Source organism: Perognathus longimembris, chromosome 25 (assembly GCF_023159225.1).
Source record: "Perognathus longimembris pacificus isolate PPM17 chromosome 25, ASM2315922v1, whole genome shotgun sequence".
In the NCBI taxonomy this organism is placed as follows: domain Eukaryota; kingdom Metazoa; phylum Chordata; class Mammalia; order Rodentia; family Heteromyidae; genus Perognathus; species Perognathus longimembris.
Window position 1 is genome coordinate 11,781,911 of NC_063185.1, and position 18,984 is coordinate 11,800,894.

The following is an 18,984-nucleotide window of genomic DNA, read 5'->3' on the forward strand; positions in this document are numbered from 1 at the left end:
GCTTGTTGCTATGGTGACCAGCCCCCACCCTTTCATCTGTTCTGAATCGTTTGTCTTGCATTGCTGCTTCCCCTTACAGGGAAGGGAGAGTTTTTTTTTTCCCCTTCATCTTTCTCCTTGCTCTTCCCATATATTGAGGGACCCATCTTGGAGTTGGCTCTGTGTTTGCTTCTCAGCCATCATTCCTTCCAAGACGGTTCGGGATGCCCACGGTGATGGCTTCAAGTCTTTTGGAAGAGACAACTGAGGCAGATGCAGAGGCTTGAGGCCTCCTTTGTGGCATCGGTGGAATGTTCTAAGAAGGAGTCATGCCTCAGTTTCCCCAAAGGTTTCCAATTCCTCCTCCTCTCCCAGGTTGTGAGGGTGAACTCCAAACCGTACTCCTCTTTCTAGTCTCCCAGAATTCCAAAGATATTTCTACCATGAGTTGTTGGTTGGCTCTTGGAAATAAAGACGAGTGCACTGATGGAATGCACTCACTCGCTGAGCTACTGGAAGAAAACTTTGGCTCATCCTTTCAAAGTACTGAGAGCCATGAGGGGTAAGAGTTGTCCTCAGAGTTGGATGCATTTTGAAAAAAGAAACTGACAGAGATAGGGGAAGCTCCAGCCCCAGGGTTGGAACAAACCACCTCCGATGTATTTTGAAGCATCCAAGAGGATTCCCTCAATGATCAACGGATCTGGGAATCATGTCGTTCATAAATTCTTCTTAGGGACTAAAGCTCTTCAGGGCATGGAAATAACAAAAACGAACAACAAAAAAGGGACACATGTTCACTGGCGACTTTTGCTGTTCCATTTCCAAACCAGGCCAGATCTCTAGCCTGCGTGTGTGTGTGTGTGTGTGTGTGTGTGTGTGTGTGTGTGTTCCCCCAAGAGCAACACAGGATGAGAATTGGCCCATTGTGTTAATAATTGGCAAGGCAAATACTGTGCGAAGCCGGATGGCTATGGGGGCTGCTCGTCTGTCTCAGCAGCCGTGTGCTCAGGGCCCTGCTGCTGTACAAGGCATTCCAGAACATTCCGACTCAAAGCACAATCTCAGTAGAGAACTCTTAAGGAGACCATGTGGGTTGCGGGAGGGCAGTTCACGGGCTGGCTCTAGTCCAGGTTCCAGTCTAAAAGGGGTTCCTCCCCCTACGTCCCTGAAAAAAATACTACCCCCCTACGTGTGAGCTGAATATCAACTTGGATTATGAATTAGTGCACAGAGCTCTTGTGTGCCCAGGAAAAAATATCAAGGTAGCTGTCCAGCAGAGATACTCTGGCTCATGTCCACAAGAAAAAATTTGTGTGTGTATGAGTGTGCACGTGTGTGTGTGTGTGTGTGTGTGCGCCAGTCCTGGGGCTTGAACTTGGGGCCTAAGTGCTATCTTTGAGATATATATGTATGTATTTTTTTTTTTTTTTGCTCAAGGCTGGAGATCTACCTCTTGAGCCACAGCTTCATTTTCGGGTGGTTTATTGAAGATAAGAGATTCACTGATTTTTTTTTCCCCCCTGCCCGGACTGGTTCTGAACTGTGACCCTCTGATCTCAGCCTCCTGAGTAGCTAGGATTATAACTAAGATGATAGGCATAAGCCACCAGTGCCTGGCAAGAAAAAAAATAACGTTTTAAAGAAAAAAAAATCTTTGTTTTCTGTCAAATCCCTTCTCCTTAGGGAAGTGACAGGAGAATTCAGATGCGTGGCTTGTAGGGGCTTAGAGCGGGGTGTTTGGCTATTCAGTCTCTCACTGGGCTCCTGGCACCCATCTGTTAGACATGTTATAAGAATAAACAGAAATCCCAGCTGGTTTGCTTTGAGGCCACTGGATCTTTCTAGGCTGTTGGGAGACCAGAGACCAGAAAAGAGACCCCAGGACCCCGGATCCTGAACAGGATTCTAGCTGGAGCTAACACCTTCTGTGTGTTGGGGGAAGATTGAAGGCCTTCCCACATCACTTGATTTTCAGGGATGAGTTTCTATATCCTTTTAGCGCCACCTTCCTTGGGTCTCTTTTGGGTAGAAATGGAGGGAATGAGGAAGGGAGGGAAGGGGAACAAGCAAAGTGCAGCATCGCTAGGTGGCCTCAATGGCTTTTTATCTTTGAAGAGGACAGGATAGGGGCTTCTAGATAGAGTGTGAGGACATCATCGCCATGGGGGGGGCCCTGCCTTTTGATCTCTCTGGTTAGTTAGTCCAACCGTGAAATGATCAGGCTTGAGACTGGTCCCTTCTGAGACATCATCTCTCACTTATCTATCCTCTCTGGTTTGGAAAGAGATCAGGTCTCAGCCGTAATCATCACCATTTAATTTTCTTATCCTCTTTGTCATCTTTATTCTTTGGCTTGCTTCCCCCCCCCCTCCCCACCTCTATTTCTATAAGGAATATCAAAATTTCCTATTTCTCATCGTATTGCTGCCATTTATTTTTTTTTGCCCCCTAAGTACCATGGAAAAGTAATAACAAGGTTAGCAGATACAGAGAACACATGGAACAAGTAAGTAACCCAGGTGGTGGTATGTGAATATTTGAAGTTGGTCTGAGGAGGGTGTTTATTTGCTTTCTAGGTTCTCTTTCAGCTCTGATATCTGAGGTTTGTGATGGAGGTAATGCTACGAGGCCATGAGACCCCCTGACCTTCTTCTCATCACAAATTTACACCTGTACTTCTATCTGGGGAGAGCCCACTTGGGGCAGGGGGTATTATTAATCTGTAAACAAACTGGCATCCTTTTTTTTTTGCCAGTCCTGGGACTTGAACTCTGAGCCTGGATGATGTCACTGAGCTTTTTTTGCTCAAGGCTAGTGCTCTACCACTTGAGCCACAGTGCCAATTCAGACTTCATTGGTGCTTAATTGGAGGTAAGAGTCTCATGAACTTTCCTGCCAGGGCTGGCTTTGAACCATGATCCTCAGGCCTCACCCTCCTGAATAGCTAGGATGACAGGTGTGAGCTACCAGCACCCAGATGGTATCCTTCATTTATTTTTTTTTTAAGGATTAAAGCCCATATCTGATGTGTTCCCTTTTCCCAAGGCGTGTTTTTTTAAATGAGCTCAGTGGTCTTTGAGAAAGATCTAGATCATCACCTTGGGTAAATGATTTGATGTGATAACTAGCTATGCCAGGCTATATGCCCAATCACCTTGCTCTAGAGCAAATACCACTTGCCATGGTGGGCAGTAGGACCATAGCTTCTTTTTTTATTTTTGCTGCCAGTCCTGGTGCTTGAACTCAGGGCCTGAGCACTGCTCCTGAGTTTCTTTTGCTCAAGGCTAGCACTCTACCACTTGAGCCACAGGGCCACTTCCAGCTTTTTCTGTGTATGTGGGGTACTAAGTAATTGAACCCAGGGCCTCATGCATACTAGGCAAGCACTCTACCCCTAAGACACATTCCCAGCCTTCCTAACTGGTTTGTTTTGCCTTTCTAGGAACATAGCAGATAGAAAAGCACCTGTGAGGGGCAAGGATTATGCTTGAGGAACCTGAGAAACACCACCATATGCTGCCCTGGACTGTTGGTTGGCCACCCAAGGCCCTATTTGGGCTGAAATTTCTGAAGGGTCTGAGGCCTCACAGAGGCCGGGAGGACACTGGTGAACACTGTGTGATTTTGTTACAGGTGTGCATGGCCCCTCTGTAGCCGGTGACTGACCTTACTTCCGGAGTCCTTGCTTCCACATTCCCCTTTATCGTACCACCATTTGCTTTTCAGCTTGTCTAAGACGCCTTGCTCACTGAGTTTCAAAACCGCTAGGTTTACGGGACCTCTTCAACCAGGGGGGAGGGGGGAAATAACATAAATAACATTACCAATGTTATTTTATGTTATTCAGCACAGACAGTATGCATTCAGATCATTCATTTGAATCAGAAGAGCATATATATGCACTGACAAAGTGATACTCCAGAATTTTCCTTCTGACCCCGCCCCACCGTGTCACTGGCCCGCCCAACACACTCACACAGTTTGTTCTTCTAGAGCATAGCAAGATGAGTATCACTGTTATCATTTTCAGTAACCAGCAACATCCACCATCGACTGACTGAAGTCCGGCAGCCACGAGTGCCTGAGGACCTTTCTTGTCCACAGGTTCTCTGGCTGCAAGGGACCCAGCTTTGAAGTATATCTCAGGCTGCTTCCATGTCTAGAATCCAGAGCAAGTCCTTTGCAAAATAAAACCAAAAGACCAAAAAGAAAAAAAGGACCGCCCATTGTACATAAATTCTGCCCTCAATAGGAGGAGATGGAGCATTACTAGCCAAAACAAACAAACAAACAAAAAAAAACAGATGCAGGTGCAATGTCCTTCTATCTTAATGAGCAGATCAGATCAGAATGGGTTTTATTGGGAGTCTGGGAAATGGAGGTATACCAGATGTCCCTTTGAAATAGTAGTAGTAGATGACACTGTTTGGCTGCTCCTTTGATTCCTTCGAGAAGCTTCCTTTTGCAATGGATGATTATGATGACTATCATCGCTATTATTATTTTTCTTTTGTTTTAGGTGCTAGAAGCATGTGGTGGGTGTTGGGATCAGAGTTGCTGGTTACTAGCCATGCTAGTTTAAACCCACTAATTTTTTTTTTTTTTGGTTTATATATTTTTTTTTCTTACTGGGGCTGACCTTGGAATCACCTCCCCCGCTGCCGCATTCGCCCTTGTCGTACCACCATTTGTTTTTCAATTTGTCCAAAAGCCCCTGCTCGTTCAGTTTTAACACTGCCAGGTTTACTGGATTTCTTTAAAAACGAATAAATAACACTCGATGAGTAACAGGCGGAGAACACTCAGTAAGTCACGTGACCCCAGGGATGGGTGAATCAACTCCATTACCCAGCCTGCCAGGTTGCCCTTTCACCTAGGGGTTCCCCCCACCCCCATCCCCTTCCCCTGGTATGGTTTCTATTCCTTCCTTTCCATTAGGGAGCATGGTCATTTTGAGCTACTTTTAGAGAAGCTAGCTCTTTGGAAAGCAATGGCTCAAATAGTATGGTTTTCTTGGATGATTTTCTGTTTTTTTTTTCTTTCTTTTTTGCAAAATGGACTTTTACAATGCAGTAGTATTATTGGTTAATGTCAATGGCCCAATATCAAAGGAATTATCACTTGGCGAAGTCGGGGACTGGGGAAGGCAGCTGGCTCACCCATTCCTCTGAGTGTTTCTCACATCACAGAAGACAGAGGGAAAGAGAGAGGGGGAGAGAGAGAGAAAGAGAGAGAGAACAACATAATTGGCATTCTATTCATTAAATCTCTCTCACACATACACATACACACACGTACACAAAAAAAAGAATTAGGCAAATTTCAGGAAAACCTAGAAAGTAGAAAAAGACAGAATCAGATTTAGAGATAATTATGAAACACTTTAGACATTTCAGGAGAGAGGGAAACAAAATCAGCAAAAGGCCAAAGTTGAGTCTTCTCTCTCTCTCTCTCTCTCACTTTTCTTTAATTTTAAAATCCAGTGGACTTTCATTGATGTGACTGCTGCTTAGAAAGAAAAACCAGGAGGGTTATGAGTCCTTCAGCTAACAGCTTGGAGACCACAGACAACCTGTGCCAGGAGGGAAAGGAGTATTTAGTAGAACACACGGCTGGGGTTTCTGGTTACATGATGAAAATATGCACGTATGACAAACCCAGGGCCATCTGCAGGGGCCAAAGGGATCCATCAGAATGTCCTCACTGACCGCTCCCTGTGGTTCTGAGCCCTGATCTAGGGTTGCCGGCTGGATGGATGCTTGGGATTGGCTGGGCTTGCCACCTCATCTTTCAGGGCCACCTATGGCCATGGAGACTTCCTAGTTTCCTCTCTACCTTACTTTCCCTGAAGAATTTCCCTGACCACAGTGGCACCTTCAGCTTCGGCTCCATTTTTGGACTTAGCTAAGGTGGGTTCCTAGGCCACTGTGAAGCAATGCTGAAAGGAAGGAGAGTAATTAGCAATTAATTAGTAGGACATGGGGGCTATGGATGGGGAAGACAAATAGACTATCAACTCCTGCCCTGACCCCACTGGCCTTTTACCCTGATCCTTTTACTGTTATGAGCTTTCCCATTTCTTTTCCATCTCATGGTTGCTGGCAGACTTTTTTTTTTTTTTTTTGCCAGTCCTGTGGCTTGAATTCTGGGGCCTAGGCACTGTCCCTCGGCTCCTTTTGCTCAAGGCTAATGCTCTATTACTTGAACCCCAGTAACACTTCTGGCTTTTTCCGTGATTAATTGGAGAGAAGAGTCGCACAGACTTTCCTTCCTGGGCTGGCTTTGAACCACGATGCTCAGATCTCAGCCTTCTGGAATGAAAGGCATAGAGAGCTGTGGCAGATAGTTTTATTCTGATTTCCATTGCCTTTGTTCTTTGTTTGTTTGTGAAAGAGTGAAACGTTGGCTATGTGGTGACTCTAGTGTGAAAAGAAGCGTGTTGAAGGCTTCCCTAGGGAAGGCCAGACTCACAGGAACTCTGTTTAGTGCAGCCATTACCTTTTATGTATGTGTGTGTTGATAACTGGGCAGCTAACTAGGCTGCGGTATAGGCATCTCCCAAGGCAAGGGAAAGAGCATCCAAATGCTTCTTGCTGCCTGGAAAGGAGTTTATATTTATGATTTCGCTTACCCCACACGGGGCATTTCAATGTGGCAGTTTTCAAGCTGGGAAAGCAACTTCCATGGGCAGATTCCCCCCCCCCCCCCACCCCGCAATGCACTTTGATTTATTTAGATACCTTTACAGACCCGAAAACAAAAATTCAGAAAATTCAAAAACTCAGAAAACAAAAACAAACATCCACAACAAACCTCAAAGACAAATAAACCCCAAGTACTACCATCAACCTCAATGAAAAAACACCCCTAAAAAACAAAAACCCAAAGGTTTCTAGGCTTGAATCAATACCCAACAGCCTTTGATTGATGTGGGAACTTCCCCTGCGGAAAAGCTCAGATACAAAAGTCACGAAAGACAGCCATTGCTTAGGTTTGAGTCCTTTCCTTCTTCTGTCTCCTCTATGCTTCCATTTTAAGGCAGTGAGTGTAGGTAAAGAACCACAAATAGGGAATGGGAAAGAATCTATGCAGGGACCAAAAGAGAACAGGGCATGGCAGGGAATGACACACTGACATGATAGAAAGGGGGAATAAGAAGGTGGTAGCCCTCTAAGAACTAAATTTTTCTTTTTCGCTGTGAACAACCAGATCCATTTTCTGTCTTCAAAAAGAAAAAGAAAAAAAAGCTTTTACTGTTTGTTCTGCTCAGGTACAGAATCCAGTTTGGGGTCGAGAGTGTGAAGAGGTGTTTAGAGAAAAGTTAGAAGAAAAAAAAATCCTAATGGAAAGAGCTCCGTGAGGGACTGGCAAGGGTTACAGGGTAGGAGTTTGTGTTATGTTTTGTTGAATTGGTGGGCTCACAGTGGGGCCTGTGGCGGGGCAAAGGGAGGGGTTGAATGAGGAACTGTGTGGATATTGTTCCTCCCACCAGGAGATGCTGTGAACTTGACTGATGTCTTTGGCTCGAATGTCCTAAATGACTGAGCCTGACAGCCAATGATCTTCAAATACACAGTCAGTTCTCCAGAGCAGAACTTTTGAAGATCTCTTCTCTGAGCTGGGGTCAAAGCTCAAATGGCAATGTTTGCCTAGTGAGTGCAAGGCCATGAGTTCAATCCCCAGTACTGCTCTACTCTTCACCCCCACAAAGAAAGACCTAAGGCACAGCGATGATTACAGGGTGTTCTACAGAGTGAAGGAATGTTGGAAATTTGTTCCTCCTTCTCTCCTCCCCCCCCCCCGTCAGGTAAATGAATGAATACATGAATAGACAACAGTAAATGTAAATATCATATATGTGTCCATAATGTCTGCAACTCAGCTCTTTGGTAAACTATCTGGGAACCTGGGATTTTTTTTTTTTTTTTAGTGTCAGTCCTGGGGGCTTGAACTTAGGGCCTGAGCACTGTCCCTGAGCTCTGTTGCTCAAGGCTAGCACTCTACCACTTGAGCCAGAGCGCCACTTCTGGCTTTGTTTGTGTGATTAATTTTAGTTAAGAGTATAATTAACTTCCCTAGCTGGCTTCCAATTACAATCCTCAGATCTCAGCCTCCTGAGGAGCTAGGATGACAGGCCAGAGCTCTACTACTTGAACCACAGCTCCGAGATGAGAATCTCATAGACTTTTCCTGCCTGGGCTGGCTTTGAATTGTGATCCTCAGCTCTCAGCCTCCCAAGGAGCTAGGATTACAAGTGTGAGCCACCAGTACCTGACAGTATTTGGGATTCCACAAGAAAGAACTAGAAAGTAAGCAAAGCGAGGGTCATTGGCTCAGTGGAGTTAAAAGTTGTGGAGATCTCTGTGGTCCAGGCACTCTGTTCTAAGCACATCACCTGCTTTGTTTTTCTTAACACCCTTACTCCTGCTTACATGTCATAGTTTGGCTTCTCGCATTCTACAAATGCCTAGCCCACCTAAGGGTTGGAACCAACAGCGATGAGAGCAAGGCGCATGCGCATGCGCGCACGCGCACGCGCATAACCAGTGCGCTGCATAACCTCCAAAGAACAGAGAGCTGTAAGACCCCTCATCTTCTGCTCCCTTAGCACTCCTTTCCCCAAGCGGCCCTTCTTAAACCTTCTGCTTTGCACACAATTACAACATCCGGGGAATCTCCAGTCTCTAAGCTCAAGAAGCACATCTCTGTCAGCCATTTCAAAAGACAAGTTTACAACTAGAGAGTAATGAAGAGTCAAGCAGGTTATACCCTCCCTCCCTCCCTCCCTCACTCCCTCCCTTCCTTCCTTCCTTCCCTCCCTTATTTCCTTCCTTCCTTCTCTCCTTCCTTCTTCTGTTTCCATTCCTTGCTTCCTCCTCTTTTCCTTCTTTGAGATAAAAATGTTGGTGCTCAAAACATGGTCGTCTGGACTATTCTGGCTTGGGTTAATTGCTTTATTCCAGGTGCTGTCCAGGAAATTCATTACTTGCTACCCCAAGGCCATTGCTAATTGACAGTGATAGAGACTCAGAGAAAAGGATCTATTCAATATGTCCCAAACAAAAGTTAAAGAGGTATAAATATGACTTCAAATGTCCCCCTTTAAAAATACCACATTGTATTGTTGTTGTTGGTGGTGTTTGTTTTTGTTTTTTTCTGAGGAGGGGTCAAGGAGGGGAGCACAGAAACAGAGGGAGGAAGGGCAAACAGATGCAATCACGCTACGCAATATAACGGTGGAAAATTAACTAGGTAACTTGTGGGCAGGGATGGGAGGGGGAAACTGAGGGAATGCAAAGGAAGGGGTGATGCTGTCCAAGAAAAAAGAAATGTGTTCATTACCTGACTTATGACATGGTAACCCCTCTGTACAACACCTTAATAGCAACAATAAAATTATTTGAAATTTATAATAAATGTATTTTCCTGTCCAAAAAATACCACATTGATAATCAAACAACTACCCGTGTGTGTGTGTGTGTGTGTGTGTGTGTGTGTGTGTGTGTGTGTGACTTCTGGGTAGCAAGAAAAGCCAAATAAAAACAAAGACCAAATTGAATGGAACCAGGTATGTTTTCTAGCTGGGCCACGTTAGACACTCAGATGGATGTTCAATGTACAGAAGTTGATTCTGGCTCATCAGAGGATGTAGGAAGGCCAGTAACCATGGATATAGCTATCTGCATGGTACTAGCTCCTCTGGTATTCAGCCATGAAGCTGATTGGTCCACGTGGCCCCTGAATAATTATCTTTATGGATCTTGGTGGGTAGAGTAGCCCATTCTACATTAGCAGCTGTGGATCATGGAAGGTAAACTCGCAATTGTAGGCAAAGAGCCGGAGGTCCACAGGATTCCCATGTGTCTTAGAGTGGCGAATGGAGTTGTGGGAGAGATTACACAGTGACCCAGCAGAAGGAAACAAAAGAGTTAGTGGGGTTTTCCAGTACCCTCGATGGAAATGGAAACACCCTTGGGTCTTTTTGGAGGAATGCAGATAGGATCAAAATTCCTTCCCCTCTGCTCATTTTCAGGTGGGAATGCTCCACTTTGGAGCAAACTTAGGGAAAAGTCTCTGATCTGCAGAGAATTGATGTTGATTCAGAATAATCCGCTAGAAGGCTTTACTTTTGCTTTCTGACTGTGCAAAAGAGCACAAAGAAATTGTATCGCTTGAAAGAGAAAGAGGAAAAGCAGCCAAGTGCTGATTCTCATGCCTGCAATCCTGGCTACTTAGGAGGATGAGATCTGAGGATCACAGCTCAAAACCAGCCCGGGCAGGAAAATCCGTGAAACTCTTATCTCCAATGAGCCACCAGGAAACTGGAAGTGGCGCTGTGGCTCAAATGGTAGAGCACTAGCCTGGAGCTGAAGAGTTCAGGACGGTGCCCAGGCCCTGAGTTCAAGCCTCAGGACCAACCATAAACAAAAAAGAAAGAAAGAAAGGAAGAAAGAAAGAAAGACAAAGCAAAACCACAGAATGCTGAGTTAGAGGAAAGAATATGAGGATATGGGATCTGAGCCTCTTAATAATGTGTGATCATGTTTACAGGCTATCATGTAGCTATAGCTGGGGTGACCAGGTCACTGCTGCTTATCCAGAACTTTCTTGGTTTTAACACTGTAAGTTGGCACATCCAGAAGAATCCCTTCCAGGCCAAGCCAATCAAGACACTTGATGACACTGACGGAAGCTTAGTTTTCCCACGTGTAAAATGGGAATGTTCTATGCTCTTGCCTTGGGTCCTCGTCAGGCAAGAGTCAAATGGGTGAACCACGCAAAGTGTCTTGGCACTCACTGTGGAGAAAGGCAGGCCGCTGGATCAGAACAAGCTATACCGGACAGACTTTGCTACGTGGTGAGACTATTGACCTCACAGGCCACTCAAAGAGATTCAGCTCCACAAATCCTGAGCTTCTTTTGCTCAAGGCTAGCACTCTACCACTGGAGCCACAGCACCATTTCCAGCCTTTTCTGTGTATGTGGTGCTGAGGAATCGAACCCAGGGCTTCATGCATGCCAGGCAAGCACTCCACCGCTAAGCCACATTCCCAGCTCGAGAGCTCTTTATTATCAGAAGCCCTGGGCACTCAGTCCCCAAAGCGAGCCCAGCGGCTGTCTGACAGAGGGTTATGGAAAAAGAAGAAGCAAATCTCTAAATTTGGCAGAGATCACTTGCATTCCCCACTCATCCATTCCCCCCCCCCCTCCAAACTGCATACTAACATGACATGGGGAGCCATCAAGTGTCACTTCCCACTCCCCTCAACCCCCGCCCCCCCATGCAAATTCCTGGCAGGTGGAGACAGAAAGCATTTCCCAGGCCCATCTGATCCTTAGCCTGGCTCCATATTGTGAGAAGCAGGTGTCGATGGCTCGGGTGCAGCTCATTGCCAACCACATCTGGTCCCGCTTTGCAGAACCATTTGTCAGCAGCTGCAAGCATGCAGGTCTGTGTCAGGAACCTAGGGAAGGCTCCTCAAAAAGGTGGCAGGGGGAATTGTCCTCCCGATGAATGGATGAGTAGAACCAGCATTCAGGAGGCGAGCCAGCCCACTGGGCTCCGTGTGGATGTTTCTTACAATGAGAGGAAGGAGAAAGCCAGGCTAGTTCTAAAGATGGTACCATGGAAAGGCAGGCTGCTGGGCAGGGCAATAGAGTCACAATGCTGGAGAATTATCTCCAATGATAAAAAGCTACTGAGCAAGATAAGGACATGTTTTCTTTCTTTCTTTTTTTGGTCTGGAACACATAGATATGTGTATATATATATATATATAATTTTTTAATCAGAATGCTCTTATCTAGCTGCTTTCTCTTGCTCCATCCTTAGCCCCCTACATATCAATAGAGTTGAAATGTATTTCAAAATTATTTGCTATAGCTGCATAATAGTAGTGGCTCATGTCTGTAACCCTACCTACTCAGGAGGCTGAGATCTATCAAGGATCATAGTTCAAAGCCAGCCCCAGCCAGAAAGTCAATGAGACTATTCAATTAGCCACTGGGGGAGGGGGTGGGAGACAGTGGGAGTGGCGTTGTGGCTCAAGCTGTAGAGCACTAGCCTTGAGCACAAAAGCTCAGGGACAGTGCCCAGGCCCTGAGTTCAAGCCCCAGAAGTGGTGCACACACACACAGACACAGACAGACAGACACACATACACACACAATATTTACTTTCTGTGTTGTTTTTATACTCTCCCTAACAAAATAATCCCGTAGTTAGAATTATGTCTTATGTGTGTGTATGTCTCTATACATACATATCTATGGATATACACACAGATATGTCTGTATGTTTATATTTATGTACATACCCAAGAATGTATACATTCTTTATGTCTTTATGTCTGCATATAGCTTCTGCATTTAGCAAAAAATGAGAGACTGGGCTTTTTGAACTTAGCTTATCTCATCCAATGTGTTGTTCTTCAATTCCATCCATTTCTCGTGAAAGGACATGTTTCAGTTTTCCTTTTCTGATTATATTTTCATTTAGGTAGTTGTACAAAGAAGTTATCATTCAACAAATCTGTAAATACAAGGCATCTATTTTGTTTTTCTTTTTGCTAGTCCTGGAGCTTAAACTCAAGGCCTAGGCACTGTCCCTGAGCTTTTTTTGCTCAAGGCTAGTGCTCTACCACTTGAGCTACAGCTCTACTTTTTTTGGCTATTATATCGGTGTGATGAGCGTCTCACAGACTTTCCTGCTTGGGCTGGCTTTGAATCGCAGTCCTTAGATCTTATTCTCCTGTGTTAGCTAGGATGACAGATAGGAGCCACTGGTACTTGGCTGTTGGTTCGTTTTTCTAAGGAATTGCATCATTTGCATTCTCTCTTGCAAACATCATACTTGGAGGAATAGGTTTGTGTGCATTTGAATGCAACCTAGTACCCGTTTACTTCTATGTTTTATAAATTAGTTCTAGCTTTGGCATAGGAGAGGGAACACGTGTCCTTTGTCAAGAGAGGGAAATTCTGACCCACTCCTGGCTGTCACTGTCTCCAACCTTCCTTTTTTCATTCTCCCCATTCACCACCATTGACAGCTCCTCACCTCTTGTTTGGACAGCTCTACTTGTATCTGTCTCTCTCTTTTTTTTTTTTTTTTTAACTTGAACTAATGGCCTGGGCCCTGAGCTCTTTGGCTCCAGACTAGTAGCTTTCTACCACTTTGAGCTACTTCTGGTTTTCTGGGGGTTCATTGGAGATAAGAGTCTCACAGACTTTTCTACCCAGGCTGGCTTTGAACCATGATCCTCAGATCTCAGCTTCCTGAGTAGTGAAGATTACAAGTGTTGAGCCATCAACACCTGGCTATAAAGTGAGAATTTTTAGTAGCATCTGTTTCATTCTTGTGAGTATTACCTAAGTCATAGAATGCATATGAACAAAATGTCCAGTAAATGGTAATTGCAATTATTATTTATCCTAGTGATTGCTCTGCCATCCTGTTTCTTGGAGTTATTGTTTGTACTCATAACTTTATAAATGATGAAAAAACCACACAGGACCTCTGGTCCCATTCACTCATTTTCTTTTTTATCTCCAATTTAAAAAAACTAATGAATAATAATTACCATTGTTCGTGTGTGTGCGCGCACGTGCGCGCGGTGTGCTAGTACTGGGGCTTGAACTCAGGGCCTTGTGCTCTTGCTTAGTGTTTTGGCTCAGATTGGCACTCTACCACTTGAACCATGCTACATTTCCCCCTTCACTCATTTTCTTTACCTGGCTCCTGGGAACATGTGGCCTTATGTTCCTTGTACTAGATAATGATAATCCTGCCAATGCCAAAGTCAAAATGTACTCATCATTGCTCTCTTGAAGAGTACTTAATGTAGCATGCTGAAATTCAGATCATTGAAATGTCGACAGAATTAATACCATCATGGTCATACATTTCTGCCTGCTACCTTTAGGATGTTGACTGTAACTGCCAAGTAGACACCGGATTGGATGTCAGTTGGTTTAATCGTGTTGTATGGTGTCTATAGTTAGGCCACTATTTTCCCACTTTGCATGAATTAGACAGAGCAGAAGCAGCAAATGACTTGGTAATGTGTTTATAAAGATCCCACATATGCAGAAGCTGGCCGGGGGACAGGCTATGTGACAAGTAGTCATTAGGGCTTTCTGGCCTGCTAAATTCTGAGATTCTTTAGGACAGTTGGCTTCTGTATTCACTGGACTATGTCTGGAAATTTCTTCTTCCTCCTTGAGGACGAAGGCAGCAAGAGGAGCATTATAGGGATGGGGAAAATTCATAGTGGTTTTAGGTTGCAAAAGACTGCTTTTGACTAGTGTTATGGATTTGCCTGGACAAATCTCTCCTTCCTTCCCTTCCTTCCTTCCTTCCTTCCTTCCTTCCTTCCTTCCTTCCTTCCTTCCTTCGTTCCTTCCTTCCTTCCTTCCTTCGTTCCTTCGTTCCTTCGTTCCTTCCTTCCTTCCCTCCCTCCCTCCCTTCTTCCTTCCTTCCTTCCTTCCTTTCTTTCTTTCTTTCTTTCTTTCTTTCTTTCTTTCTTTCTTTCTTTCTTTCTTTCTTTCTTTCTTTTCTTTCTTTCTCTCTCTCTTTCTCTCTTTCTGTCTTTCTCTCTTTCTGTCTTTCTCTCTTTCTGTCTCTCTCTTTCTCTCTCTCTTTCTTTCTTTCTTTCTGTCTGTCTGAGGGGTTGAACTCAGGGCCTGGGCACTGTCCCTGAGCTTCTTTTGCTCAAGGCTAGCACCACTTCTACCTTTTTCTGTGCATATGGTGCTGAGGAATTGAACCCAGGGCTTTGTGCATGCTGGGCAAGCACTCTACCACTAAGCCACATTCCCAGCTCCTAGGCAAACATTTCTCCAAAGAAATAAGTTCATTTTTATGGGACCGAAGAACATGACTGAGATTATGTTTGGCAATGCTTGCACTGGTTTTCTTTTGTCTGGGAATTCTGCAGATGTATCCCAGGACACAACATTGCTTTGTTTGCTGAGGATAGTTTTTTGTTTTGTTTTGTTTTTGGTCCTGGAGCTTGAACTCTGGACCTGGGAGTTGTTCCAGAGCTTCGTTTTGGCTTAAGGCTAGTGCTCTACCATTTGAGCCACAGCTCCACTTTCAGCTTTTCCTGTGATTAATTGTAGATAAAAGTTTCATGGACTTTCCTGCCCAGGCTGGCTTCAAACTGTGATCCTCAGATCTCAGCCTTCTGAGTAGCTAGGATTACAGGCATGAGCTACTGGCACCTAGCCATGGTGAAGGTTTTGTCTGGACTTTCCTGCCTTTGGGCTTATGGATGAATTATGGGTGGCTATTAAGACACACTCTTTGGTGCGTTGTGTGTACAAGGAACTCAAGCCACATGTTTGAACAACTGTCTTGAAGTTTCCATCTCATTTCATGAAATGTTGAGTGTATTGTCTCAGAGAAAGTAATCAATCATCCCTAATTTGGGCGTTGAATAGAATAGATGGATAGAATAGATGGTTAGCAATGAGCAGAATGGAAGAGTAGAAGTGATGAAGAAAGGAATTTCGATTCAAGAACTGCTCACTTTTACAGCGAGGGACATAGCACCAAGAGTGCTTACCACGTATGCACAAGGTCCAGGTGAAATAAACAATTCCCTTGTGCTGAACTCTGATATAGAGTTCATGAATGATTCATTTAATTCCTAAGGCAAATTTATAAACCTTAGAACAGGATCTCCCTTGGAAGAGGAGAAGAAAACAAAGCTTCGGAGATGCTAAAAAGTGATTGTTAACATTTCTTAGTCACTGTCCTGTGTCCCAGGTAGTGTGCTAAGTAATCTCTAGCACCTTTTTGGATCACTTAACAAATATTGAAATAAATACATGCTAGCGTTCTTTCCTGTTTCTGCCTTCTATGAAAGCTGAGGGAGGTAAGGAACTTGCCAAAGACATTTTTTTTTTGCTGGCAGACATGGTGGCCTGAAATGTTGCTTGTTACTTTCCCAAGGTTGCCAGGGTTGTGAATATGAGAGGCCAGGTTTGAACTCAGGACAGACCAGTATCAAAGCACACTGATTTGTTTCCAAATCCACAAGCCCTAGAAACAACGTGAATGAGTAACAAATCCTTCTTGCACTCGGTTTACCTTTGTATTCTCTGGCAGCTTCTTTCCCATAAAAGCCACCTTCCCCTGTACCCCCCCAACCCCCGCCCCAAACTTAGCTGCATCTGAAATAAAGTCACTGATGAGAGAGGGTTAAAAAAATTTAAAAAGAGCTGTTATTGACAGAAGAGGCCTCTTAAAAGAAAGCAACATACAATTTGTACATCAGCAGGCGAGAGCAGTGCTTTCTTTGGCAAATCACAGCCTTCTCACTTCTGTCCTTGCCTAGGGAAAGGCTCTTCATTTCCTGTATTGTTCCTCTCTCCAGAACCATCCTCACTACCCCATGCTCACCACTTTCCTCCTCTCTCTCTCTATCTCTCTCTCTGCTTGGCTGTTGATGCGTTCTCAGCCAGGCATGCTAAAATTGGAGCTATCACAAGAGTAAATGCACATTTGCCTGTGTGGTTTCACTAGAATCCTGCAAAACACATCATCACGGTGGCACTCCAGAGGAACTAGCTCGGTCCAGAGAGGCTACCGGATGTCTCACGTTCTGACAGATTCCTCGCATGCTTTGAGGAGGATGTGTTCAAATGGGCAGAGGCAGTGATGTATGTTAGCACAGTGGTGAGGGCATAGAAAAAAAAGGAAGGTTTCAGAGTTGTGGGTTGTGCCTCAGCTCAAATCACTATAAGCATCAGAGAAAGGTACCTTTTCTCTAAATCCTTGGGTTCCTAGCATGTGAAAAGGCAATCATTGTGTCTGCACATTAAGATGAAGGGAGGATGGAGGCTTAAACATCCACAAGACACCGAAGGCATTGCTGGGAAATGGAGGTAAGTGTAAATCTCCCCTCAGTTTACCCCTTCAGTATAATCAGCTCCCCCCAATACTATTGACCAATCCATCCATCATCTATCTATCTATCCATCTATTATTTCTCTGTAGTGGGGCTTAAACTCTGGGCCTGGACACTGCCCCTGAGCACTTTTTGCTCAAGGCTAGAAGTCTACCATACTGAGCCACAGTGTCGCTCTTGGGTTTTTGGTGGTTAATTGGAGATAGGATAAGTATGGGTGGCTTTGAACCATGATCCTCAGTTTTCAGCCACTTGAGTCTTTAGGATTATAGGCATGGACAACCAATGCCTGGTTTAATACGTGTGTGTGTGTGTGTGTGTGTGTGTGTGCGTGCGTGCACGTGTGTATGTGTAATGGTACTAGGTCTTGAACTCAGGGCCTCATACTCTGAACTTTTTTTAAGGTGGGCTCTCTACTACTTGAGCCATACCTCCACTTCTGCTTTTTTTTTTGCTGGTCAAACTTTTCTACCAAGGCTGGCATTGAACCATGGTCCTCAGATCTCAGTCTCCTGAGTAGCTAGGATTATAGGCATTGAGCTATCCAGCATTCTTTTCTTTATGGAAAGAAATGAAAAAAGCACATTGAGTTTTGGAAAGCAGGAAAATCATTTGGGGGTGTTTGGGTTCAATCTAGGTCTTGGATTCAACGTTTGTCCCATTCGGGCAAAACATCTACCACTGGGATGGCTCTGAATCTGGAGTAGATTCATAAGCCAATATGCCTGAGGTGCAGCATGGAGACGAGGATTTCCTAGGGAGTTGGAGGCAGTACAGACAGCAAGCTACTTCCCTGATCTCAACTGGCCAATTTACATCCTGGTTGACTGGGTCTAATGTTCTCTCTCTCTCTCTCTCTCTCTGTGTGAGAGAGAGAGATGTCTGTGCACTGTTTACATAAGGTCACATGCACTTTAGAAGTGTCTGGAATGGCCAGTGATGGATAAAGGTTAACCACAAATCTTGCCATCACCACCTCTGGAATGCTAAGTCCATCCCTTGCCAACTACTCTGCCCGGATTTTGGCACTGGACTACCGTACCAGTTGTCAAGCTATCCATAATACACCATGCATCCTGACTGGAGAAAGTTCTGGATCAACTCGGCCCTCCTTTGGCAACATGAGCCACTGTAAACACATGTGCGCCATCACACAAGTGCGCCCATCCCTTCCCTGCCTTCCTCTCTTCTTTCGTTCTCCCCCTCCCTCCCTCCCTCCCTTCCTCCCTCCCTCCCTCCCTCCCTTCCTTTCTCTCCAGCTCTTCTGAGGAAGGTGGTGAAACCATCCTCTCTGCTCACAGGGCTGTTGTTTCTGATCAGGCCTGACCCGGGTCACAGAGTTTGAGAGGTTACCATAACAACAAGCATCCCTAGCTACTCATCAGGAAGCATGGGCCAATTGAAAGGGACAATCATTTCCCTGGGCTGTACTGTATCTACCCAGAACCAGTATGACATGATGAGATGAGGGGTGGCTACTTGGGAGAGATAGGAATGGAGGTGGGGGGGGGGAGTGAAGAATATTAGTATTTTATTTTATATTTTCAGCATGTACTTGGTGGGAGAGGATTATGAGTTGTTCTCAGCGTGAGACGCTTTATGTTTAAATGGCTGATGTGTGCAGGGGGTCGGGGGATGGGGGGGGGTGAGGCTTATGGACTCCTGATGAACACCTTTGGTTTTTGCCAAGGAAAAAAAGAGAAATATTATTTGGCTCAGAAGGTCTATTGGGTAGACAATGAACATTAGTGGGTGCCCTCTGTGACAGGAACTTTATGTCACTTATCAGATGTTGTCCAAGTAACTTTATAGAAGTATTATTATTACTGTTGTTGTTGCTGTTATTATTATTTTGTGTGGATACTGGGAGTTGAACTCAAGGACTTCATGCTCTTCCTTGGCTTTTTAACTCAAGGCTGATGCTCTATCCCTTGAGCCACAACTCCACTTCTAGCTTTTTGCTGGTTAATTGGAGATTAGAGTCTCCTGGATTTGACTACAGGGGCTGGCTTTGAACTGTGATTCTTAGATCTCAGGCACAAGAGTAGCATAGGAATACAGGTATGAGTGCCCATGAGTGCCCAGCTCA

At 44.8% G+C, this 18,984-nt stretch overlaps 1 protein-coding gene across 4 annotated transcripts in view; it reads right to left on the reverse strand.

Moving 5' to 3' along the window:
- Window positions 1–18,984, reverse strand: part of Gria1 (glutamate ionotropic receptor AMPA type subunit 1) — a 254,230-nt gene that overhangs the window by 12,510 nt on the left and 222,736 nt on the right. For 3 of the 4 annotated variants that reach the window (XM_048334202.1, XM_048334201.1, XM_048334200.1), the window contains one exon: window positions 4,622–4,736. In XM_048334202.1, the coding sequence (XP_048190159.1) occupies window positions 4,622–4,736 (115 nt within the window). Of the gene's footprint in view, window positions 1–3,648; window positions 3,764–4,621; window positions 4,737–18,984 lie in introns of all 4 variants that reach the window. The other variant, XM_048334199.1, reaches the window with a different exon arrangement.